We start from the raw sequence: 27,614 nt of genomic DNA on the forward strand, positions 1-27,614 counted from the left end.
CATATTCAACCTTGGCATAGTATGGGAGGGACTATAATGGTATGAATAACAGCAGATGAGGATCATTGGGGCAACCTAATCTTGGAAGCTGGCTACCGTATTGGCTTTCTTGGCAGAATCTGCAGTGCTTCAACTTGATTTCAACAGAAAAAATATCTGGGAAGAAATGCTGTGTACCGATTCTGAAATGCTCATGGTTTTTAAAAATTAGATAGCTCAGTGATATGGTTATTTCATTAGTTGAATTTTTTTGGAGGATTGGACTAAAGTCCTTGTTGTTTTTGTTGTGCTCCCTGGAGTCATTTTTGACTCATAGCAACCTCATGTGACAGAGTAGAACTGCCCCACAGGGTTTTCTTGGCTGTAATCTTTATGGAAGCAGATAACCAGGTCTTTCTCCAGCAGAGCTACTGAGTGGGTTCCAACCTCCAACTGCCAACCTTTCAGCAGCAGAGTGCTTAAGTTTGCATCACCAGGAACGTAAGATCTCTTTTTCCCCTAGATAACCCAGTCACGTCACTTAAATATCCTAAGGTTTTCTTTTTTCTGTCTGTAAATTAATAGTAAAATAAACAACTGAACTAAACCTCCAAGTAAGCTTCTATAATCATCTTATATAAAAATTCATGGATAGTAAAGATATATAGGAAAGTAGCTAATATCATATAAATAATTAAAGATTCAATTTATTAAAGAGATTCTCAAACTTGATTAGATGAACCAACATAGTGCCTTCTCAGGTCATTAAAAAATGAAATATTAGTTATAGTATCAAAAACAAAGAAGTGCTTTGCCACCCAGTTACATAAGGAGCCAAGGAAAAGATTAAGAAATCAACTCCTAGTATGGAAAAATTACCCAAAAATGAATCTATGCGTGTGTGTGTGTGTTAGAGAGAGATTCAACTCCTCAATATACTTTTCCATTTTATTTTTATAATGGTAGAATTAATGTTGAGTTTTGAAAAAGAAAATTAAATCAAGGCAAGCCATTTCCCAAGAAATTTCTGTTTGAATTTGTGTTATCTAAGGTATTCAAATAAATATCTTAGTAAAGGCATGGCCAAACACCAAGGCACTTTTTGCTTCAACCAATTCACTGAAACTTTTTGTGATATTTGGCTCATCTTTTCTAATTGCTAATCAGTACATTTCTTTAAAACAAAATTTTGTTAAAGAAATTCCTTACTTTTTTCATTTGAAACAATACCTAACATCCTCAAGAAATGCGTCAAACCTTCAGAATTTAGCAAAAACAAAACAATTACTACAAAAGTGCTCTGGGAGTTAAACCATTACAGCAAAGTCTTCTAGCTTTTTCCCGCATAGCAAGTGCCTTGTAGTAAGCGGCTTCATTTCCCGGCTCTGCTATTATTATCCTGATTCCTCAGGGGAAGACTTAAGTGTCTTAGATTCTCAAATGAAAAAAAAAAAAAAAAATCTCTGAGTCTGTATTCTGCTTCACATAAGAAAAAATAATTACGAGACTTCTCTGACCAGATATAATTTTTGCCTTGGAGAGAAATGCGAAGCCCCTTGCAAGAGCCATTATTAATGACACTGATATAATTACTATTTGAAAAAAGGAAATCTGCCCAGAAAAATCAATTATAGACCACCAAATGCTCCTTAGACTTTTCAGAGAGGTTCTATGCCTACTGTCCCTCCTGACCTCTCCATTAAGAGACTGGTTCGCTACACTCCTAATGGTTGCTTCAATTATTTAGAGGGGATTTCTAAGCTTTTGTATCTCATATTAAAATGGCCTGGAGAGCAATCCCAGACTGTCTATCTTGCAGAACAGAAGGGTCGCTCTGGGGAAAACAGAGTAATCCAGGTGATTTTGCCCTAAAAAGGTAACTCAGAGCCCTCTTCCACTAATGTTGTTTATCGTTCAAACCTTGATTCTCATAAAATGAAGTAAATGATGTATGATGACTTGGCTGTCACTGAGAAGTTACAGGGAAAAAAGGTAGTTAAAAATATAATTAGGAGCAGTTATCTGTAAATATAATCCAAAACCAACCTGGTTAAGCATCTTCATTTACCAACTCCTTTGTTTTTAACTTGTTTCTCTCCAGTTGCATTCTACTTATTTTAATACTAGTCTATGAGTGTCTTATTGTAATTATTCAATATTAATTAGTTTCCAGATGTGAGTAGTAATTTTGTCTTACTTATTTCTTTAACATTTTTAAGCTTGTAAGGATTTCTAGAAGATACAGGTGAAGGCAAAATTTGAAATGAATACAAACTTTATAAAATAGTGTAAAATATCCCAGGCAAGACACATGTTGAGGTTAAACATGAATTTGTAAAAGAGCCAAACCAAACTTAAACTGACCCTGTATAATGATCTCCAACTTGACTCTATCCTTTGATTAGTAAATGCTACCGGATTTTGAAAAAGTCTGTTGACAGGCAGTATTTTTCTTGGTTTTATTAGAGGAACTTGTTAAGAAATTTGTCTTTGAATTGCATGAGGCCTGAGACTGGTAGGAAGCTCATTTATGGCATTTATCTGAAACAGATCGTAAAATGGACATGTCAAAACATTCATGTAGCAACTCTGATTTCTATCCTTTTGTAAAATTAGATAATCAGAAACAAAGTATCTGCAACAAATTATCTAAGCCCCTTGAAAAATTACTCCAATGAATAGAAATTCAACAATATGCCTACATTCTGCCTTCAAAAACATTGGTTTAAGTTCTGTCTGCTGAGTTTTGATATCGTTTATTAAAAAAACAAATCCAGTGTCTCTTTAGACTGTATAAATCTTTTGCTTTAAAAAAACTTGAATTATTTCCTACTTGAGTTTTATTTGATTAAAAATCAAATTTTCTAATTATAGAGTTACATAGTTTACCATCAAAAAGTAAAATAAATTTTTCTCAATTTCACTGAGTTGTCAGTAAATTTTGAACCCAATTTTTTCTATTGTATTGTAATCTGTGGAATGCAGAATTCTGAAATATCTACTACGTGTTATTCTTGCAAATGAACATATGGTCTTATACTAATATTTTAATATAGAAAAGACTAAAGAACAAAGAGAGCAAGGGAAAGAGGAAAGAAACTAAAACACTTTAAATACCCATCATACGCCAACCTCTGGGCTACACATTTTTGCTACATGTCTGACTGCAGAACCAGAATCTTTCCTTCACACCACACTGTCCCCTGAAGATAAAATCTAAGATTCTTGCAAGCTAAATTTATATTAGAATTCAGAGTTAAATTAATTTTTATAATAAAAATCCTTTCTGGGTACAGCTTTAAATAATTAGAGAGATAAAGCACTTTTATTTTTGACTTAGGTACTAACCTACTGTGTGAGGTATTTCATATTAACAACTGAGGATAAGAGCATTCTGGGCAAAGCGAACAGAAAATGTGAAAACTAGAGGCAGAGAGGAACTTGGCAAGTTCAATAAAATGACAATTTACTGTGGCTTGAGCTTAGTAAGAGGATGAAAGGAAAATGAGGTTAAAACAGTGGGCGGAAGCCAGATCAAGGAATGCCAATACACCATCCCTTCCCTCATTTAACACATATTTATTGATCACATACACACCTTCTATTCTAGCACTGCATATAGATCCATTTAAGCATAATATTAAAAATTTTAAAGAGTATCCTGCTGTATTTGGTTAAATATGCTTAAGATATAATTAACGACCATGAAATTTTTTTTTCTTTCATCATTCTTAAATATTTTCATGTCTCTCATTAAAGTTATTTTAACGTGCAATTTATTTTTATCCAGTTCATCACTCAGGGAACCAATCAATTTTATGCCTTCTGTTTATTTATAGACTAGTAGTAAAAGAAGTAGAATGAGACTGGAAAGAAACAAGTTAAAAACAAAGGAGCTGGTAAATTCACATGCTCAAACCAGACTGGTCTTAAATTATATCAATGAATAACTACTCCTAGTGATATTGTTAACAACTACTTTTTTCTATAATTCCTCAGTGACTGTATTGCTCAAATCAAAACAGACATTTATCCATGTCTTTCTTAAAAATGTTTATAATAACTTAATAATAGTAATTTTAATTCATAAGCTTTGTTTCCCAAAATATTTATTTTGAAATCAGCCAAAACAAAATATTACATTATTTCAAAGGATAAAATATTTCAAGGAATGTATGCCCATGATCAAATATGTATCTTAAAATAATTCATACCCTCCACATAGCATTTCATTAAAATTTTCTTTTAAACTATATTTCATTTGCTAAGTAAAGAAGATTTTTGTAGGGACAAACAGTAAATGCAAGTTATCAGGCTTTTCTCTGATCAAGCTTGTCTCCCCACGCTGGACTGTTAGTCCTTTTGGGATCATATTGGGCACATCTTTGTATCCCCAGCAACTAACATTTTGCCTGACATAGTGTAATCATTCAACAAGTATTGGGAGTAAGTGATTTTATGCATAAATGAATAACTTATTACTCCTTACCTTCCACTTTCTTTCTCTCATATGCTTTTTATTGGATAAAAAAATTAATGTTTTGTCACATAGTCTTGATAGAAAGTAGCTTACTTGGCTTCTAGAATGTTGCCAGACTAGGTTTTTCTGAAAGGCTCTAGCTTTGCAGAATAACTGGGTATGTATAAGACATACTCTTGATGGCAATTCTGGTCTCATAAAAGCTAAGCAAGAATTTCAAGAACTCACTTTTTCTTGATCCAAATATATACATATATATATATGTGCACACACACACATACATATACATATATATTAGCCAACTAATTCAGCAGTGTATATATAAAAAAGAGAAATCAAAACAAAAAATGAACAATTTGGATTTACAGGAAAACATGGGTATTTTAACAGCAGATAATTAATTTATCGATGTAATTTACCATGTTAGCCAATCAGAGGAGAAAGCTTATATCACCTTAGTAAAACCAAACAAACAGACAAATCCATTGCTATCAAGTCAATTCCAACTCATAGAGACTCTATAGGACAGAGTAGGACTGCCCCATAGGGTTTCAAAGGAGTAGCTGGTGGATTTGAGCTGCCAACCTTTTGGTTAGCATCTGAGCTCTTAACCACTATGCCACCAGGGCTCCTTACACACGTTAGATCAGTGAAAAATTAAGAAACCTGGTATATCTAAAAATTGGAGAGGATGAGGAACAAGATGAACACTTACATTGCTATAAAGAGTGTATATTGGTAAATCATTTGGAAAATGATTTTATACATTTCTATCTATTCACTATTCACATCCAAAGAGCCAGCCATTTCACTACTATGAGTATACCCTAAAAGATCTCCCATATACGTGTCAAGACAATGTACTAGAATGTTTATAGCAGCATTGTTGAAATAGCAAAACAAACTAACAAAAAATTTCCCTCATCACAAAAATGGGTAAATTATAGCATATTAAAATATAAATAGGGTATATTAGTGAAAACGAATGAGCAGAATGTAATGCTACAAAATGATAAAACTTAGGAACATAAGGTAGTCCCAGAAGAATACATAGTGTACAACATTTTTAGGAAGTTCAAAAACATGCAAAACTAAACATGTATTATTTATGCATACATACATATGCAATAATACATTTTTTAAAGCAAGGACATGATAAACACAAAATTCAGCACAGTAATTACCTCTATGAAAGAAGCAGGGGATTGGCTAGGAAAGGAACACAGAGATAAATCCACGTTAATTGTACTATTGAGACAGAAAATGGTATATACAATATTGCCCATGCTTCTAATGATAGCTCAGAATTTGTATCAGTTGAGTATATCTTACACTAATGTTTCCCAAAGTGTATTCTCTAAAGCTGGTCTCAGTAGACATTTTTACCATCGTAGGGCTGCAAGGTCAAATCAATTTGGAAAGCGCAGCATACGTTTTCAGTCTCTGGAGTTTAACAAATCACATGGGCATATTAAATGCTCAGGAAAAACCTGCAACTAAATAACCTACTTAACTGTATCTAACCTAGTGTTTTCCAAATCCATTTGACCACTGAGGCAGCCACGGTTGTTGTCTGCTCAGATCTTTCTCCAGGAACCACATGGCATTTACATGGAAGCTTCGTTCCCCCTGAGTCCTGAGAACTAGACCTAGGCCTTTCTGGAAGATGCAGGACTCTTCTCACCAGCGATCTCTGGGCTCCCGAATGCCCAGCCAAGCCATTCTCAGAGCTGCAGTGTCGTCTGAGGCATTTTCTGCCCAGTCCTGTTTTCTTCCCTCTGTTTTCACAGGAGTCAGACCTGCGTTGTTGTCTGAAAGCTCGGCTTTGCCTACTTTGGTTCCCTCTCCCCTTTTACCTGCACAAGGGTTTCTCTTCATAAATACCCCACTTCCAACATAATTTTGGAATCAACTTCCCAAAAGACCCAAACTTACACAATCCCAAAACTTTCCATATATATATGCATACATGTATGTATTTTTATACATATATATATGTATGTGTATATTATCGTTATGACACATATTTCTTGGAAATGATGTTTCATGGAAAACTCTTTGGGAAATGCTTTTTTAAGCCACACTGTATTGCTGCCAAATGAGGAAATTACAAAACATTTATGTTTATTTGTTTTAGCTCATTCATGCTTTATAGTAGGAAAAATATTCTAAAATGATGTATGTATTCTATTTTCCTCTGAATCCTTCTTTGCTCCTTGAAAGGAGTGAGCTTTATAGAAAAGTAATCCTCAGTTCAAAAGTAAATCACTCCAATATTTTTCATTAAAAACTACTATTCTGATGAGGAGACTTTTTTATTTCACAGAATCATGAATTTGAAACAAGGGTTCTAAGGAAGTAAAAAATTAAAAATAAGTGTGTTTTGTTCAATTTTTCTTAATTTTTAAAAATTACATATTTTGACATATAAATAGAATTTTATAATTGGTTTTATGATCTAATGAAACTGATGAAAAATACACAAGGTAGATATAGCTTATTGGGCATTGCAAAATATTCTATTTTGCCTCACAAATAACCTATAAACGGAAATACTTTTTGACACCCTCTTTTTATTTAAAAAAAGTAAAATGATTTAAAAGGTTTGAAAACTATGGAAGAAAATAGTTCCAATAAACCAATAAAACCAAAGTCTGTCTAACTTTGAATCAAATATGTAGGAGTGACCTCATGGTAGTCATATCACAAAGACTTGCCAACGTGAGCAACTACAATGTCAACACAACAGAAAACATCCTAGGAAACCGTTCATTATTACACTCACTCACTCACTCATTCTTTCATTCATTGAAATAGGCTTATTAGCACTTAGGTGGCAGACACCTGTACTAGGTACTGAGATTCCTGTTGGAATAAGCCTCATATCCTGGAACTTGCAAAAAATAGTCTCAATTCATTTTCAAGTGCTTAGCATGGTGTGAATATATTTAGTTTCAAAATTATGATTTGATGTTTATTCAGAGTAATTAAATAATTCTTTTGGACTGGCATATTCAAATCAAGAAGACTAAATTCATTAAGTTAATGAGATAAAGTTTAAATGAGCCCTCCTTCATAAAGCATTCATATTGCGTACTTTTTAAAATGCGTTTGTCTTAATGGTTTCAAAATGTCCTTCCTCAGTACTCTTGTAAGGGAGGCTGTGTTAACAACCTATTATTATGTACTCCTTACTGAGCTGTTAATAGCTTTACAGTCTTTCAAAGAATACACCTGCTGCTCATAAAAACATTTATGTTGCTACAGGATTTGCTGTGTTTTCATATCATGTATTTGCAGTGACCTTGTGGAATACACACTGGTTTGATTTTTTAGGAGGGGGGAACAAGAATAAAGTCCATTTACTTAAGTATAAAAAATTAGAAAAATTAGAAAATAATTTGTTATAAGGATACTAATATTTTGAAAATCATTTCTCTTCAATGGCTTTTAACTTTCCTGATCATTTTTTAACGCTATTTGAGATTCTTTAGATTTTCATTCTTAAAATTCTCTTGCTTCAATTTATATGTTTTGAAAAAGATAGGTTTATATTCACATATATTTAAATATATATGTGTATTTCTATCTTTTGATCGGAAAGTGATGAATTAACTATTAGAAATATCAACATTTTCACAGAATGATTGAAAAAAAGAGTATTAGAATTAATTCATATCTTCCATAAACCTTCAGTAATTTAAAATCATAGGCCTATAAATGAGAAAATGTGAGGTTTTAGCTAAAGAAGTATTCTGCAATTCTTCATGGTTGGATGCAATATAAATTAATTGTTTTTGGCTAGGTCTCAGTTGGCAAAGGCAAATTTCTCCCAGAACTTGCATTTGATTCTGCCATTTCACACACGGACATTTAAAGAAGGCAATCAATGCAGTCATTATTTTCATATGCCCCTTGATTCTTGTGATTATTTGGGTAATCCAGAGTGGGCGAATGAATGAAATCTTCCTATGCTATCTAATTTAGTTATGCTCAAATGTGTATAGCCATTAATAGTTCTGTTAGCCACAACTTCTTAGTAATTTTCCTCCTATTTTGTGAATTATGTTTTATTTATCACATTTAACAATGTTAGGTTTTTTTAAAGAGCATCATATAGTCTTCTGAAGGGTTAGTTTATTTGCTGGTTAGCAGAGCAGGGAAGGATTTTATTGTTGCCCATCTTCAACATGGCAAATAAATGGAGGTGGCCACCAGGTTATAGTCCCTATCAGTTCCTAAAGCACATGGAACCCTGGTGGCACAGTGATTAAAGCATGAGCTGCTAACTGGAAGGTCGGCGGTTTGAACCCACCACCTGCTCCAATGGAGGAAGATGTGGCGTCTCCTTCCTTAAAGATTTACAGCCTTGGAAACCCTGTGGGGAGGTTGTACTCTGTCTTATAGGGTTGCTACAAGTCAGAATGGACTGGACAGCAGGTAGGGTTGATGTATTCCAAATTAGTATTTTTTTACTCTTAAATCTCAGAGTACATTACCTACCTGTTTCCTTCCAGTTGATTCCAACTCATAGCTATCCCATAGGATAGAATAGAACTGTCCCATAAGGTTTCCAAGGAGCACCTGGTGGATTTGAACTGCTGACTTTTTGGTTAGCAGCCCAACTCTTAATGACTGTGTCACAAGGCTCCCAGAGTACCTTAGCAACTAGTTCATTAGTCATAAAACTATCTGAGTTGAGGTCCAAGTAACTAACTCTGACAGAAGATCTGTCATCTGGAGAAATCTCTAGACACTGGTGTTATTCGCACGTATAGATTATTGGGATGTATAAATTGAGTACCTTTTGAATGTTAAGACATAATCCGTAAAATACCACCAACCAATCTAGTGACAAAAAAAAGATCAATTAACTACTCTATACTAGACATGAGAACTGTGAAATGCAGATTAATGTTCAACACATGTTCTGGTTGTCTTTCCTTGCATAACAAGTTTCCCCAAAACTTAATGGGTTAAAAATAACAATTTATAATTATTATATCTCATGAGGAAACCCTGGCAGCATAGTAGTTAAGAGCTATAGCTGCTAATCAAAATGTCGACAGTTCTAACCCCCCAGGTACTCCTTGGAAACCCTATTGGGAAGTTCTACCCTGTTCTATAGGGTTGCTGTGAGTCGGAATTAACTGATGGCAGTGGGATTGGTTTATTTTTTTATTTTTTCTTGTCTTGGTATAGCTCATGACTCTGTGGGGACGGTATTTGAATATGACACAGCAGGCAGAAACAGTTCATCTCTGCTCCACAATGTCTGAGACCTCAGGTGGGATGATAGGAGAATGACTGGGAGCTGGGACACCTGAGAACTGTGTGGGCATCTCTCTCTCTCTTCCTCTCCTCTCCCCACACACGCTCTTTTCCTAACACTCTTCCATCCTTCCATTGGCTATCTTGGGCTCCTAGACAGCTTGACAACCTGGAGGTAATCAAACTATTTAGACACAATTCAGGGCTCCAAGGCAAGAGTGGAAACTGCCAGTTCTCTGCTCTGCCCCAGAAACTGGCAGTGCATCACTTCTGCTGTATTCTTGGTCCAGTCAGTCACAAGGGGAGACACAGGTGTGATTTTAGGTGAGAGGAGTATAAAAGAATTTGCAACCATCTTAAATTTGTCATACTACTTGATATTACATTATTTGCTTTGCTTCTAATTTCTAACTTAGAAATAAACAGTTTACAGTACTGGGCCAGAGCAAATTTATTAATTCAATTATACATGAAATCCTAAAATTTCCAAGTCCATTTCAATAGATTTACCTGGAAATATTGTAGGGTAAAAAAGCTTAATGTATAAAAATAAAGGAAAACAAGAAACAAAAAAAAAAAAAGAAAGAAAGAAGAGGGAATTATAGCATACCCATCAAGTAGTTTTCCCAGTTCTTTGCATCTGAGTTGTACAATATATTATACTAATATTACTCCTAATAAAATATACAGGCCAAATTATCAAAACTTGAAAATAGAGAGATTTGTTCATGTCTAAGTAAAACGCATCCATTACACACACCCCAGCTCCCCGAGTACAAACTGTATGAATGTTTAAGATGAACATTCGTGACCACTGCAGAACAACTGGTGGATACAGCTTCTTTTCTACCCTAAATTTAACTTTTCTGGTCATTTTCTCTCTTTCAATTTAATTTCAAAACCAGTGAATGTATTTAAAAAAAAAAAAAAAAAAACCAGTTGCCATTGAGTAGATCCCATGTGTTTCAGAGTACAACTTGCTCCATAGGATTTTCATGACTGTGACATTTTGGAAGTAGATCTCCAGGCTTTTCTCCCAAGGAGCCTCTGGGTGGGTTGGAACCACCAACCTTTTGGTTGGCAGCCAACCACTTAACCATTTGGGCCACCCAGGGACAGTTTATGCATATGAGTAAACAAATGTGTTCACTATTTGATAATAATAAGCATGACAATAATGTTTCTGGAAAATGACCCTGCTTGGCCTGGCATTCCTCTAGTTGCATTTAAAACTACCCACAGTCATTTACATATTTAAATATCCCTTTTGTTTCAGACACTCACAATGGAACTAAAACAACCTTTTTTATTTTATTTTTTCTGTGGAAACTGTGTCTGCAGTCTGTTTATGAGTATTGTATTATTCGTTCACCCTTAATGATGAGCTACCACTCAGTTTAAACAAGCACAGTCTTTGGTAAACCTATATTTTATTTTGTTATAAATCTTGAGGCATTCACTTGATACACATTTTAATGTTGCCAGTCCTCTAAGGAAATTCAAAATCAATGACTGTGTTAAATCATTAACTAAAAATATTGGGTTATTCAGAGCACAATAGTGTACTTTGCAAGTCAGGACAACATCATTTATAAAGAAAGCTTAACATCTCTCTTTTGGGGAGGATGGACTGCCTTTCTTGTAACTTAAATTATGCTTTATAGCTTTGTAGATCAGTCTTGACAAGTTTTACTCTTGAACAAAACAAAGATGTCTGTCACCAGATAACCATTAAGGCCTATAAGCAAATATATATTTTTAGAAAAAATTAAAGTTCTGCCATGGTGACAAAATACATTTAAAAGGAAAAAATTTAAAAAATGAAAAATGAATCTTCAGAAACAATTTTCTTGCTGTTTTAAATGAGTCTAAGAAAGTCTCAGGCTTGCATATTTAAATGAATTTCTACCTCCTAATCACTGTGCTTGGTGGCTGATTTGTACAACTGTAAGACTTAAACTGATTCTCACAAATAATACCCACCTTTCAGGGGAGACTTCTACAAAACGCTTTCTTATATCCTACTGGCATTCTTACTCAAATGAAATTCTATCCTTCTTATCTTCTTTATTATTCACTTTAATTCTGCCAGAAAATCTAGCAACAAAGAAACAGTTTTGTGAGGTCAGTTATTCCATTTTCAATTATTTGTTCTCTGCTATTTTTTATTTATCAAAACCTATCATATAGTCCATTTAGCACTATCATGAAAAAATTTGACTTATCTATATTTTTTAAATAAATTATTTCTTCTAGCTTTATTTTTCTTTTTAATTGTGCCTATCAATTAAGTAGAATTAATCAGAGAACCGTGTATGCATTACCTTTCCAGTTTTATGCAGCTCAATTCTTCCATGTTGTTCTAATAATTTCAAAAATGTTCAAGTTGATGTTTGGAACACCACTTGTGTCTGAAGAAGTCAACATATGTTTATTAATGTTTCCAAAAATATTTACTTTTTTTTTTCTCTTTCCCAATGGCATTTATTGCTATCATATACTTCCTTTTATAATAAAATTTGTTTTTATGGAGACTTTAGACATTACAATACGTAACTACATAAATACTTCATCTAAATTACGGTATTGTTATCTCAATTTTGTGAGTTAGAGCTGCCTGCTGCAAAGAGCCAATTCTCAAGACAGGGCTGAGGTGAGTAGCAAGAGCTTTATTATATATACCGGTATATGGAGACAGAGGGGAATGATCTCCTCCTAAAGCTGTCTGTCTCTGACAACTGCAGTCCAGCTGGGGTTTTATAGGGAAAGGGGGACATGGGTTTTAGGAACTTGTGGAATGTCCATTCTCTTTCTGTTTGGTTTCAGTGGTCATATTTCAAACATGTTTATTTTTTTCTTGCCATTATCGCATCAGCCCAGGGGGTGGCTGACAGAGACAGGCCAGGGCAAAGAAAAATGGCACAGGTTCTGTTCAAGGTATGGCTGAGCAGCCTGTTTCAATATCAGCAAGGATTGTAAACTTTCCTAAAGATGTTTAATTTAAATTCTGTGTAATCCTCAAATATTCTTACAATGTTTATGAGTTTCCCTTTCATTTTCATCCTTTTAAATAATAGTTTTATTCATCCTCAGTATTCCAAAAAATATAAATTCTTTACACATTTTGTTCTTTGCTATTTATATGTCCTCATTTTTCTATCTGTATATTACTATTCTTTTCACCAAATTTATATACAACTCTAAAATTCTGATAAATTATCCAAAAATTTAAGAATAAATGACAAATTTAAAGTTGTTCTTTGTCTACAATATAATTTTAAGAAATACCATTAAGGAATACTGGAATGAAGGTACTTTCTTCAGGGACAAGTATCAAATTTTAAATATTTCATTTTTGCTTGACATTATTATAAATATTTATAGAGTAATGGAGCACATAAGAAAAATCTATTTCCCTTATACATAAAGGTGGGCTACATGATAGCAGATGGGAAAGTTAAAACTGAATAAATATTAGGAAATATGCCTAAAAAGATATATCAGCACAAATCTTAGATTTTATTAAACATAGTGTTTTGTAAAATATTTTTTGGCAAGGAAAATCTTGGATGTTCTCCACAGTGTTCCTAAGACAACAAGCAGACTATACTGACATAATATTATTGCATTTTGATTTTGGAAGTATTCTATGCTAGCAAAAACAATTTTTCTCATCTCTTAAATTGTCATTAATTTGTGCAAACTCCTTTTAAATTGCTATACAACATTTAGGAATGTAAAAGCTAAACCTACAGAGCAGTTAATCTGTTAATTTCTTCATTCAGACATTTAGCTAATATTTTATGGGAGCCTACAATATGCTAAAAACCAAACCAAACAAGTTGCTTTCGAGTAGATTCTGACTCATGGCCACCCCATGTGCGTAGGGTAGAACTGTACCCCATATAGTTTTCAGTGGCTGATTTTTTGAAATTCTATCTCCCGGCCTTTCTTCTGAGGTTCCTCTAGGTGGACTTGAACATCCGACCTTTGGCTGAGCAACCAACTGCATTAACCTTTTGCACCTCCCAGGAACTCCATGATATACAATGTGCTAGGCACACTGTATTAGGCAGTGAGAATATAGAGGTGAACAGGCAAGCAAAACACATTCTGAATCAACAAAAATCTCTCACAGCATCAGAAGGATTACTTTAAGGTGCAAGCCTATCATTACCTGGTTTTACATGACCACCTGTTGATGTAGCTCCTAAAAGAAAGAAGTAATGCTATATTACAAATTTGCCAAGGCATGTAAAATTGTTCTACACTTTACTTTTCTTTATCCTGACAACAAACCTGACCCTTTGAGGTGGTTATAATTTTCTAGTTCTCATAGACAATCTGACTATAATTAGGACTCTGTTGGTCTCATGCTAAAACCAAAAAACCAAACCCATTGCTGTCAAGTTGATTCCAACTCATAGCGACCCTATAGGACTGAGTAGAACTGCCCTATAGAGTTTCCAAGGAGTGCCTGGTAGATTTGAATTGCCGACCTTTTGGTTGGCAGCCATAGCACTTAGCCACTATGCCACCAGTGTTTCCAAGCATGAGTATTTTCTAAAAGTCAAACTATAAAAATTTGCTCATTTCCCCTAAGAGTAATTTTAAGCGCTATTTAAAGCAGTTAATTACCTACATGTATGTGATGGTTAAGGTTGAATGTCAGCTTGGCTGGGCCATAATTCTCAGTGTTTTTTTGCAGTTATGCAATGATGTATTTTGGTGGTTATATAGTGATATAATTTGGCAGTTTTGTAATGATGTAGTCATCCTCCATGATGTGATCAGCCAATCAGTTGTAAGGGGGGTGTCTTAGTTATCTATTGCTGCTATAACAGAAATACCACAAGTGGATGGCTTTAACAAAGAAAATTTATTTCCTCTCAGCAGAGTAGGCTGGAAGTCCAAATTCAGGGCATCAGCTCCAGGGGAAGGCTTTCTCTCTCTGTTAGCACTGGAGGAAGGACCTTCTTATCAAGCTTCCCCTGGACTAGGGGTTTCTCCATGCAGGATCCCCGGGTCCAAAGGACACAGTCTGCTCCTGGCATTGCTTTCTTGCTGGTATGAGGTCCCCCTGTCTCTGCTCACTTCTCTCTTTTATGTCCCAAAAGAATCTGGCTAAAGACACAATCCAATCCTGTAGATTGAGTACTGCCTCATCAATAAAACTGCTGCCAATCCCCCCTCATTAACATCGTAGAGGCAAGATTCACAACATATAGGAAAATCACATCAGATGACAAAATGGTGGACAATCACACGATAGTGGGAACATGACCCACCCAAATTGATATACACATTTTTTGGGAGACACAATTCAATACATGACAGGGAGTTTCCTCGAAGGTATGGCCTGCATCCAATATATATATGGACGTTCTAGAAAAGCTAGCTTGCTTGCTGTGGATCCTGCATCTGACCTTAGGTTCAATTTTAGTATTCATGAGCCTCCACAGCCTGTGAACCAGCAGCCTATTGTCTTACCTGCCGATCTTGGATTTATTAGCCTCTGCAGCCCATGAGCCAGAGGCCTGTGGTCTGACCCACGTGCTTGGGACTTGCCAGCCTCTACAGCTATGTAAGCCATTTCCTTGAGATAAATCTCTCTCTTTCTCTCTCTGTATATATGTGTGTGTGTATATATATGTGCATACATATATATGTATATATGCTTCACTGATTTTCCTTCTCTAGAAAAGGCAACATAATTTATCTAGTTTGTGAAAATCAATTATGAATGTTTAATTCCACATCAATATTCTTCTACCTTCAGGCATACTTCTGTACCATCTCCTACTTTTGCTAATATTTAATGTTCAGGGGATGCATTTAATTTTCATTTTAGGTGACACAAGGTACATATTGCAAGGAATATATGAAAAATAGTCTTAAATATATTCCAAAATCATTTGGGGTTATCTCCTACTTAGGATTACTGGGGATAATCAAGAGTTGATTGTAGTAAATTATAACCATGGTATACGAAATGATACTTCTCCAAAAGTGCAGTCAGAAAGTAGTTGTGTACTTAGAATATCTACTTTAAATTTTTCTTACTTATGCATATTTTGTAATTTTGTCATAATGATGACCAATTTATTCCTAAGGAAAACATTTCAGAACAATCTAGCCACTATCTTAGAATACCCTACCAACCAGTTTTTTAACTCCTTCTACCCCCAACAGAGAAACTGCCTCTTATATATTTCGATGAATGTGATTTAAAAAAGCAATACTCTTGAGTGAAAGTAACAGAACTTATTATTTAAAGTCAGAATGCAGAATCCAATGCAGAGCAGAACATCTCAGCTTCAGGAACCAGGAAAGGTGAGGTTATTCAACTTCAGTGCAGTTTCACTCTCTGTCTCTCCTCATCATGGTTTCAAACTCCCGGGAGAAGACGTGTAATTGCTCTGGCTTGCCTTTGATTCTGGGGTGATCAGCCTTGTTGTACACCAGCTCCATCCCTCCATGCTGACGGGCTAACTTAGATCTGGCCACAGGAAAATCAGTGTGAACTAGAAGTCACCACCATTTGTATCTCCTACATTGAAAAGCAGTTTCAGTAGTGCGGTTCCCAGTGATATGTGACCAGAGCTGCACCAGATTCATCCTATGTGTCTTAGTCATCTAGTACTGCTGTAACAGAAATATCACTAGTGGATAGCTTTAACAAAGAGAAATTTATTCTCCCACAGTCTAGGAAGCTAGAAGTCTGAATCCGGGGTGCCAGATCCAGGGGAAAGCTTTCTTTCTCTGTTGGCTCTGGGGAAGGTCATTGTCGTCAATCTTCTCCAGTGAAAGAGTTTCTCAGCGCAGGGACCACAGATCCAGATGGGGGTGTGTGTATGTGTGTGTGTATGACAGTGAGGCAGGGTCAGAAAGATAGAAACAGAAACAGAGAGGGAAAAGGGATAAACAATGGTTTAGAAGATTCCTACCAGAGCCATTAATACCCATTTTTCATGCTGTTCTGTCTTCTAGCCAATAGAACGAGAGTTCACCACTGGCTTAATTAAAACACAGCCAAAAAATATAGTGATTATGGTAGTAAAGTGTTAATTTTTAATGCCCCGTCAGCTATGCCTGATAATTTTAACTTGATAGGACTTGAAAGGATAAAGAAAAATCCAACTATTCTTTAATCTCCCCTCTTTGTACTGTTTTGAGAATAAAGCCAAGCAGATATCAAAACTTCAGACATCAAAACTTCCGAAAGAATCTCCTGGACTCTGTCAGAGAAATTCTGTTCCCAGCCATGAACCAGCATATTTCAGTTCCCATACAGACTGGATGAGTTATATGCCCCCTGTATCACCTGAAATCTGTCTATATGATATAATACCAAAAGAGAATGAAATAAAGGCAGCATGTATGGATATGTTAACCTTGGTAGAAAATAATTTTATCCTTGAAATATTTAATTAAGACCTTTGTTGTTGAGAATTGTTACTGCCAATTGAGAAACTATTTATATAAAAGTATTTTAAGTGTTTGCCAGTAAGTCACAAAAAAAAAGAAAAAAGAAAAAATTTTCTTTTTTTGTTATGTGGCTCACAGGCTGTCTTAAGGTTATTTCTAGTGTTTTGTTTATCAAGAACATAAAGTGTGAAAGAAATGACCTTGACTCAATGTATAATTTATAAACATATTTGTCTTGGACACATATGCCTAAATTGGGTATAGTGGGAAAAGCACAACTTGAATTGAAGCCACTGTTTAGTTGCGTGACTTATGTTGGTAGGTAAGTTACTTATTCATTCTGGACCATTTTTATCATATGAGAAATGAAAATAAGAACATTGCCAGTTCTATGTTATTATAAGGATTACATAAAGAATGTATGTGAAAATACCTTGTAAATTGTAAGACGATGCATAAATCATAATTGTTATCTTATAATTGCTGATATGTCTTTAGATCTATGTATCTATAGAAAAATTCTACAACACAGTTTTTAATCACATATATAATCCAATGAAATAAAACAACCATAACACAGAGGTGAACCCTTGCACAAATCTCACTAGAACCAAAAACTTTAATAGAAAGCAAACCAGGTAAAAGATGACCACTGCACTGGCCTCTTGAATCTACGTCCGTAAGTGCGAATGGATGGTAAACACAAGTGAGGGAGGTAAGGAGTGATGAGAATCACTCAAGGCAGAAGAGAGGTAGCCTGTACTTCCAGCCATAAAATGGAATTTAAATGCTAGGCAGGACTTTGGCAATTATGTAGACTAAAACTAACAGAGTGCCTTACTTAGTACCTTACACATAGTAAGCATTCGATTAGTATTTGTGGGATGAATGAATTTTCTGAATGAATAAATCAAATCCTTGAATTTGACTTTCCAAGGTACATAATAAAGCAGAATCAAGATCAGGTACAGAGGTAGCCCAATCCTGAATTTTTACCTCTGCATGCTGCCTTCCATGGATATAGGCCATGCTAGCTCTGATGGAAGAAAGAGACAGCTACAGGAACGGGACACTTGAACCTATTTCTTTTCCATTACAGTGTTCAGTTTGAATTTCAACAGGATCTAGATTCTAGTAAGAGTGTCCCATTTAGTTACCACGAAGAGTTGACATCTGTAGAAATAAAGTAAAACTCGACACCTTAGGTAAATGTGAAAATAAGAGCAGACTCTTAGAAAAGACTTAATTCTTGGCAGCTGGGAGGGAGCAATGCCTGGGTGTAAGCTTCAAGATCTTTTAAAGGGAAGAGAACCATAAATAAAGGTCAACATCTCTAGAGAGCAATACATGTGCATATCCTATTTGTCAGTGCCCTATATTTATAGTATTTGGCTCTGAACTTCTTTTTCTAAAAAAAAAAGAAAATACATATATACATACATAAAAATTTTTTTTTCTTTAGTCACATATAAAATAGAAACAAAAGATTATTTTAGGAAATTGATATATATTACTTTATTACTAAATATTTTCCCACAAATAGTGCTATTATTTGTGCTCATTCAAGTAGAAGTAGTGCAGCAAACTATTTCACGTTCAGCAAACATGCATTAGTGCACAAGGCTTCCAATGCTCTCAGCCAATAAGTATTCCACTGCCCTACCCTCAGTTCAGCATGCTTTGCAACCCATGGGGTTATGCCTTTGGAGCTTCACTTTATGTCACTTACGTACTGCCTGACAATCTGTCTTGCCCCATAAATGTGTGCAAGTGATAATGTTGGGTTTGCCACAAAGAATTTTTAAAAATCATATTTTTTTTGGAAATTAGTAAATACTAAGAACTGAATGGTAATGTATCATATGAAAACTTACAGCGTGCAATTAGTGTACTATTTAGAATGAAATTTGTAGACAAGTTATATATTTGAAAAGACATGCTGATAATTAATAAGTTAAGCATGAAACTTAAGAAGTTATTAAAAAAACAAAATTAACACAAATAAATCAGAAGTAATACATATATGTATATATATTCTTATTTCTGTTTTATTTGTGTTAATTCTGTTTTTTCGTATATAAAGAACCAGTATTCGGACACCAGCAGGGTCACCCATGGCAGACAGGTTTCAGCTGAGCTTCCAGATTAAGACAGGCTAGAAGAAGGACCTGGCAGTCTACTTCTGAAAAGTATTAGCCAGTGAAAACCTTACGAATAGCAGTGGAACATTGTCTGATATAGTGCCAGAAGATGAGACCCCCCCCCCCAAAGTTGGAAGGCACTCAAAGGACTACTGGGGAAGAGCTGCCTCCTCAAAGTAGAGTCAACCTTAATGACGTGGATGGAATCAAGCTTTTGGGACCTTCATTTGCCAATGTGGCATGACTCAAAATGAGAAGAAACAGCTGCAAACATCCATTAATAATCAGAAAGCAGAATGTACGAAGTACGAGTCTAGGAAAATTGGAAATCATCAAAAATGAAACAGAATGCATAAACATCAATATTCTAGGCATTAGTGAGCTGAAATGGACTGGTATTGGCCATTCACAATCAGACAATCACATGGTCTACTGTGCCGGGAATGACAACTTGAAGAGGAATGGTATTGCTTTTATTGTCAAAAAGAATATTTCAAGACCTCTCCTGAAGTACATCGCAGTCTTGGAGGAAGTACAACCAGAATGCTCCTTAGAAGTAAAGATGGCAAGACTGCATCTTAAATACTTTGGACATGTTGTCAGGAGGGATCAGTCACTGGAGAAGGACATCATGCTTGGCAAAGTACAGGGTCAGCGGAAAAGAGGAAGACCCTCAACGAGTTGGACTGACACAGTGGCTACAACAATGAGCTCAAGCTTAACAACAATTGTGAGCATCGTGCAGGACTGGGCAGTGTTTTGTTCTGTGGTACATAGGGTTGCTATGAGTCAGAACTGACTCCAAGGCACCTAACAAAAACAACAACAGGTTTTAAATGTAACAGAAAAAAAAAAAAAATAGATCAATAACGGCAAACATTGGGTCAAGACTCTGGAATGCTTGATTAAAAATTAAAAAAGGAAATACAATAAACAGTATTAAGAATGAGAAGAAGGATATTACTACAGATACAGCAAACGTGAGTAAGATACAATGTATTGCCTAGCAAAACTGAAGACCTGTACACCCTATGACCAGCAATTCCATTCATAAGTATAAACTCGAGAAAAACTCTTGGACACAAACCCTGCACAGGAAAGCAGCCTGCTAGGTCTAATAAAGAGATCTAGATGTCTTTGCACTGTTCTGTGGCAGAGCACTATCTCTACCTGGTGGCGGGTACCCTGAATTGACGTTGATGTGTCTGCAGAAAGCAGTTAGCAAAAGTTCTAGGACAGCAGTGTTCTATGCTTTTCATAGATAGGAGTTAGCTTGGTTTCCCAAAAGCTTGAAAACACCAGAAGAGGAGTGAAGGCTGCAATACATTTTTCTTCTTTCTGAGCCCTCTTGCTTGGCATGATCACAGCTGACAAAATATAAGACAAGGCAGCAGCTGCCATGTTGGCAGTGAGTGATTCAGACTAAGCAACCAATTTTGCACACTTCCTACTTGAGGGTTTTGATTCCAGGTACACATTTGTATATAATTGCAGAAGTCTCTGTAAGTTTGTTGTTGTTGTTAGTTGTCGTCGAGTCGGCTCCGACCCATAGCGACTCTGTGTACAACAGAACATATGTACACGTGTAACTTTACTGAATAGAAAATTTCTATTTAGTTAGGTTTTGATGAATGAATAAAGATATAATGTGTAATTATCATGGGAGCCATTCTAAGAGTAAACTTTTGCTTCCATATCTTCTCTCTTTTGGAATAAGACCAAATTTATTTTTTTCAGTTATTTCAAATTCTTCCACGAGTCATCAATTCACACTGTGAAACAGCACTCAAAATACATCATTTAACTCTTACTTTGCCAAAAATTCTGTGAAAGGTAGAAAATTATCCTCTCGTATATGAGATTGAAAAATTCAAATGCTCTACAAATTTCTACCAGGAATAGTATTGTCTCTTATAATAGTCCACAATACTTTTCCTCCACAACATGGGTTTTAAGCCTCCCTAATTATACACGGGAAACCCTGGTAGCATAGTGGTTAAGAGCTATGGCTGCTAACCAGAAGGTCAGCGGTTGGAATCCACCAGGCACTCCTTGGAAACCCTATGGGGCAGTTCTACTCTGTCCTATAGGGTCACTATGAGTCAGAATCGACTCCATGGGAACGGGTTTGGTTTTGGATTTTTTTAATTATAAACAGAAACCCTGGTGGTGTAGTGGTTAAGTGTTATGGCTGCTACCAAAAGTTCGGCAGTTCGAATCCACCAGGCCTCCTTGGAAACTCTATGGGGCAGTTCTACTCTGTCCTACAGGGTCGCTATGAGTTGAAATCGACTCAACGGCAATGGGTTTGGTCTTTGGTTTTTTGAATTATAAATGCCTTAATATTAGCAAGTTCCTGATTTTAACTCTTGTTGTTGTTGTTGTTGGCTGCCTTCCTGTGGCACCCTGACTCACGGTGATCCATGCACAGTGAAGCGAAATGCTGCCTTTGTGCGCCATTCCCATGATCAGTTGCAGATTGAACCTTTGTGACCCATAGGGTTTTCATTGGCTGATTTTCAGGAAGTAAATCACTAGGCCTTTCTTCCTAGTCTGTCTTAGTCTGGAAGCTCCACTGAAACCTATTCAGCATGATAGCAACACACACGCCTTCAGTGGCAAACGTGTGGTGGCTTCAAATGAAATGCCTTAGCTGGGGAATGACCGATTGTTCTCCTGGATGGAAGGAGAGGATTCTGCCACCGAACCACTCAAACCTCTTTTCAACCTTTAGCAGATAGTTATTGCCATCAATAATTTTATAGGCTTTGTTTTATTTCCTTAAATTGTATGCTAGGTGAATAAATAGGTATTTACCATTAATCTAGCGATAAATAGAAGTTGCAATTTCTTTTCCTTTTTTATTTGAAATACTGCTGTTGCTAAGTCATTTTTTCTTTGCACTTCATGTTTAATAAGCAGTTTTATTATTTGGGATAGAGATGGAAAATTCCATTCCTCAGCCAGACACAAAATAACCTTATAGCATATATGTTCTGATGAATGAGGTCATAAAGCTTAAAAACAATCCTTAAGATAAGTACTTTTTCTCAAAAGTAGCTTAAGGAAGAAGATTTTCAGAGTTCTAAATCTTAAAGCAACCCCAGCAAAGAAATACACATTCTACATGTGTGTAGATTTTTGTAACTTCATTTGTTGCTCTGGAAGGTTTCCTGAACAATGGAAGTTTTTAGGCAAAGACTAAATGAAATCTTGATAGGAATGTCATAAATAGAATTCAAGCATCAAATGAGTGATTCATCTAGTGACCTTGAAAGTGGCTTCTATCCCTGAGGATCTCCATCTTTAGATTTTTGAGGAGAATTGTGGAGTATTAAAGACCTGGTGACCTAGTTTGACCTGGTGAATTTAGAAGAGTTGTCCATATAAATACAATTTTTTTTCAAAGACTTTATTAAAATAACAAAGCTGTTAAATAATAATGCTGTATAAAAACAGTATTAAATTTAATTTGTCCCCACTGCCAGCAAATTGTGGACAACCCCTACATACAGACATAAAATGAACTATCTTGTTTTGATTTGTTGGGCGACAGAACCCACTGAAAGATTCTGATTCACTAGATCAATCAGAATATCTTGGCAAAATGATTTCCTGATAATGACTTGAGGTAGTTGGCAGTTAACGCAGGAGACTGGGAACCAAGCCTCCAGCCCTGCCTCTCAGTCTGCTGTGATAAGTCTTTCATACCTTTTTATGTCTTCAATGCTCCTTCACAGTTAGATTATTTTCAAACCTACTTCAGAATCACTGTGTAACTTGTTCATCTTTAAAAATAAACTGTAGGTTTTGAAGGAGGAGTCAATTCTTCCTCATGGAAAACATTTCATCATTTTCTGCCTTAAGTTGACTCAACTTCAGTTGTTACTACAGGGGAATCACCAACTTACAGAACAAAGCAATTGGTTCAAGATTAAAAAATTTCAAACTCTAAAAAGCAATTAATTTGTTTTTCCTTTTACCCACAGGTCTACCCCCGGATAGCGCCGGCATTTTGGCACTACCTGCGGGTAGAAGTGAGTAGCGGGTACTTGAATTCTCCCACCTTTGCTCCTTGCACTCTGCTGGTGTGCTCTGATCCAATGTGTCCATTTTGCTCTAGATACAGCTTCCATTCTGTGTAAACGTGCTCTCACGCTGCCACCATTCCTTAGAGTTGGACCAGAAATCCCAATCACCAAAAACACAAGTGTAGATTATCCAAGATTAATCATCTTTCTTAATAAACTTCCAAATCCAAACTTTATCACATGCATCATAATGATAAATAACTCAATGCTAAATTATGAGAAATCATGCTTATGCCTCTTTTTCTCAATGCTTTGGATATTCAGAGCATAATTCCTCAGTTTAATTTTGGAATAGCTCTATGACAAAGGTAGAATAACTGGGCTTCACGTCCTTTCTCCTCTTTTCTGTCCCCCAGGAGCATGAGCAGTTGACCTACTCCTCCACGAGGTCCAAGGCCCCCAGTGTCATCATCTCAGGCCTCAAGCCTGCCACCAAGTACGTATTTCATATCCGAGTGAGGACTACAACAGGATACAGTGGCTACAGTCAGAAGTTTGAATTTGAAACAGGAGATGAAAGTAAGTTTCACCCAAGAATATAAAGTATGGTGTTAATTTAGTACCTTTTCAGTTTTACCTGATATTTTTAAATCTGATGCCTTAAATTTCTAATAATCGCTTTAAAGTGGATTCTTTTCATGTAAGTACTCTCATAGCTATTTCAGTTAATTGTTGGTGCTACCATTAAATAGTTGCATGAAATGCCTTGCTGTGCCACAATTGTAATATAGCCCAGGTATGTCCCTTTATGCAGAATTCATCACTCACACCATAACACAGGAGTCTCAATGGATGGTGTGAACCTAATTGCTCTCTAGTCCCATCATCATAGTATGATACTAATGAAGACTAGGAAGAGAATAAAGCCATGAGCAAATGATTTTAGCAGTTAGTTCAAAATGTGCAACTTCAGCTTGTTATCCATCTCAGTTAGACCAACAAAAACAGTGTTCAGAAGACAAACACAGCTGAAATGCACATTGTAAGTTTAAATATAGATTCATGGACTTAATTAGAAACTCAAGTTAATTGCATAGCCTCAACATACTGAAAACCAAACTGGGAAACACTGAGAGTTAGGTGTTCCAATATCATGTAACACAGGCTTAGAAATCTCTTAATCATTCTAAACTCAGTTCTACTATTGCATCCTCTTTGATTTTTAGAAATTCATCTGACTACTGTCTTTTTGTGGAGGTAATATATATTATTTTTACTATGTAATTCTACAGAAAAATGTCCAGATATCTTATTACAATATAAATCTGCCTCCATCGCTGCTAAAATACTGATATAAGAATTCAAGAATAACAAATTGTATTATATTAATTCCTTAAGAATAAATAAAACAAGCTTCCATTTATTGAGCCCTTAAGTGCCAGAAACTATGTAAAATATTTCATTTGCATTATCCCATTTAAGCCTTTCAACATCCAATGAGGTTAAGTATTATTTTTCTAATTTTACTTACCAGAAAACAAAGGTCTGGAGAAGTGGAGCTATTTGCCCAAAGTAATAGAGTTGGTAAGAAACTGAGCTAGAGTTTGAACAGACTGTTTTCTTCCAAGGCCTATGTTCTTGACTACACAGCCATCCTACAAGTCCTACCATTTGAATTATTATAAAGCGCTACTTGTTGGGCTATTAAATAGGTCACAATCTCTATAGTTTTCAGTCCCTCAAAGTGAAACTGCTTTGGATTCAAATACCATGAGAGAATTGTTTGTTGTTGTGTTTCACTTTGGTGCACAATATCAATCTATAAGAACTTCTTAGTTTCAACTATATGTCTAAGTAAACTGTAGAAAATCGCTGAGATACTTAAGTAAAAAGGAACACAGCTTAGGCAGAGACAGTAAACAAAGAATAAAAAGAATGCTTGTGACCTGGATGTTTGCTATCAGTAATAGTCATTTACAATCTTGCCGGAGACTACTGACTTCTCAAACTAGTGAGGAAATGATTGGGATTAAAACATAATTATCAGAAAATAGGACTCCATAATTGAAAATGACATGAAAATACCCAAAGTGTCCCTGCTATGTTCTATTAACTATTTTTTCCCTGCCCATATGGCACTCCTTATCCTAGGTACAAAACCAAGGATGTAATCCAAAGAGAGTTTGGTCCTGGGAAAAGTCAAGTCATTGCCTTTTTCAGACTGTTTATTGCATCCCTGCATCTCTACACTCTTTACTTCTTAGATGAAGAAATTTACCTAGTGCTTTAAAAGTATCACATTTTTGAGAATTGAATTATTAAGTCAGAAATGCACTCACTCAGATGAACTTCATAGGGTTAAATTTAGATAAGGCAACTGGGGCTTCTAGACAAGGCAAGCTAGTCTAACAGAAAAAAAGTTCTGATCCAAATATTAGAAATTTGATTTGGTGGCATTGTTTTAGCTCTAAATTTCAACTCATTTGTACTTTCAAGGCTAGAATTTCTTCAGATGTTCTACAGAAGAAAAATTCTTTGAAATTCCTTAGCAAAAATATTCCATACTCATCAATGATTCACAGCAATATACATTTTCATTCAATCATTCAACAAAAATGTATAGAATATTTAATATGTGCCAGACTTTGTATGAAACTGTGGAGTAAAATAAAGATGGTGAAGAACTATATTTTCTGGCTTCAAATAATTTAGTCTAGACTTTTTAAATGAAAAAATGCAGGGTTATAGGCCATGTAGTAACATTAAAAAAATGCAAAGAGTGCTCTTTGGGCATTGAGGAAACAAACGAACAAAAAAAACCAAACCTGTTACTGTCTAGTGGATTCCAACTGATGGCGACCCTGTAGGACAGTGTAGAACTGCCCCATAGGGTTTCCAAGGAGCGACTGGTGGATTTGAACTGCCAACCTCTTGGCTAGCAGTCCAACTCTTTACCACTGCACCACCAGGACATAGAGGGGGGGCCCCTAATTTAACACCAATGGAGCAGGAAAGTATACTGGAGGACAAGCTGGCACATCTTTGAAGAGGAGCTGGCAAAGCAACAGAAGCTCAGAGGCCAGGGAAAACAGAAATGATTTATATAAAAGCATATGATGTGGTATGAGGCAGCAATGGGCATCGGTGAGGAAAATGTGGAAGATGAAGGTGGCGAGCTGTATAGAGGCCAACACGAAGGTGCTCTTTTAGCCATGATAAGGATCTTGGGCCTTATCCTGAAGATATGGTGGATCCATTGGAGGATTTTAATCAAGGAGTATCATGACTGGATTTTCATCGAGTAGGTACTACATGCAAGACTCTATCCTGAGCAATTTGCAAACATGACCTTACTTAATCTTGACAAGAGTATGCCTCTCTTTAGAAACTTTAAAGTAGTTTTTCCGAGAGTCTGATACCTGGTGGTATAGTGGTTAAGAGTTCGGCTGATAACCAAAAGTTGGCAGTTCAAATCCACCAGGCACTTTGTGGAAACCCTATGGGGCAGTTCTACTCTGTCCTATAGGGTTGCTATGAGTCGGAATCGACTCAACGGCAATGGGTGGTGTGGACAGCTGGTCAGTGGAGGTGCAGAGTTAGAACCCCAGAATCATATGACAATAGCAAGAAGAGAGAGTGAAAACCATGTTATGAATTAATTATTTGTAAACATCATGGAGTGACTTGGATTAGACCCTTGGAAAAACAAAATGTCAGAAGAATCTGAAAAAATATGTTTGTTTAAACCTGGAGTTTCAACATATAGAATGGCTCCTAAGTCAATTTACAACCTAAGGGAAAATCATTTTAAGGATCATTTTTTACCTGGTTAGGTTTAAATTGCATTTTCAAAGCATGCTGTTTATACCCGGAAGAGAATTTCAATGAATAATGTCATAGTAGGATATGGGTAGGTTTACCATAAATTCGATAATATGATGTTATGAATCCCAGTTGACAGTATCAGTCTTTTTCGCTTCATGTCCTCCCAGCTCATCTTTAAATCATTATAGCTTCAGTTTCTCAGGTAGTGCCTCAATTATTGTAATGTCAACCTTACTTTTAAGTTCTCTCTTTGTCTGTTCTAACTTATTGGTTTTATAATACATGCACAGAGATGGGGTGAGGCTTGGGGAAAAGAGATTAGATACTTCCTCGTTAGAAGGTCCAGTTGAAATTTTTTAAGTCACCGAAATGAAGAAGTTTACCTTTTTATTCTCTTTAGCCATAATTATTTTACTTTGTTCAACCTCTAGTTTTGCTAACATTCAATAAAACAATAAT

General features: G+C 35.7%; 1 protein-coding gene across 1 annotated transcript in view; it reads left to right on the forward strand.

The window, feature by feature from the left end:
* EPHA6 (EPH receptor A6) overlaps positions 1-27,614 on the forward strand; it is a 1,119,052-nt gene that overhangs the window by 751,207 nt on the left and 340,231 nt on the right. The window contains 2 exon segments of the mRNA XM_049857907.1: positions 23,289-23,336; positions 23,747-23,909. Of these exon segments, the coding sequence (XP_049713864.1) occupies positions 23,289-23,336; positions 23,747-23,909 (211 nt within the window).

This window comes from Elephas maximus, chromosome 18 (genome assembly GCF_024166365.1).
Source record: "Elephas maximus indicus isolate mEleMax1 chromosome 18, mEleMax1 primary haplotype, whole genome shotgun sequence".
Lineage (NCBI taxonomy): Eukaryota > Metazoa > Chordata > Mammalia > Proboscidea > Elephantidae > Elephas > Elephas maximus.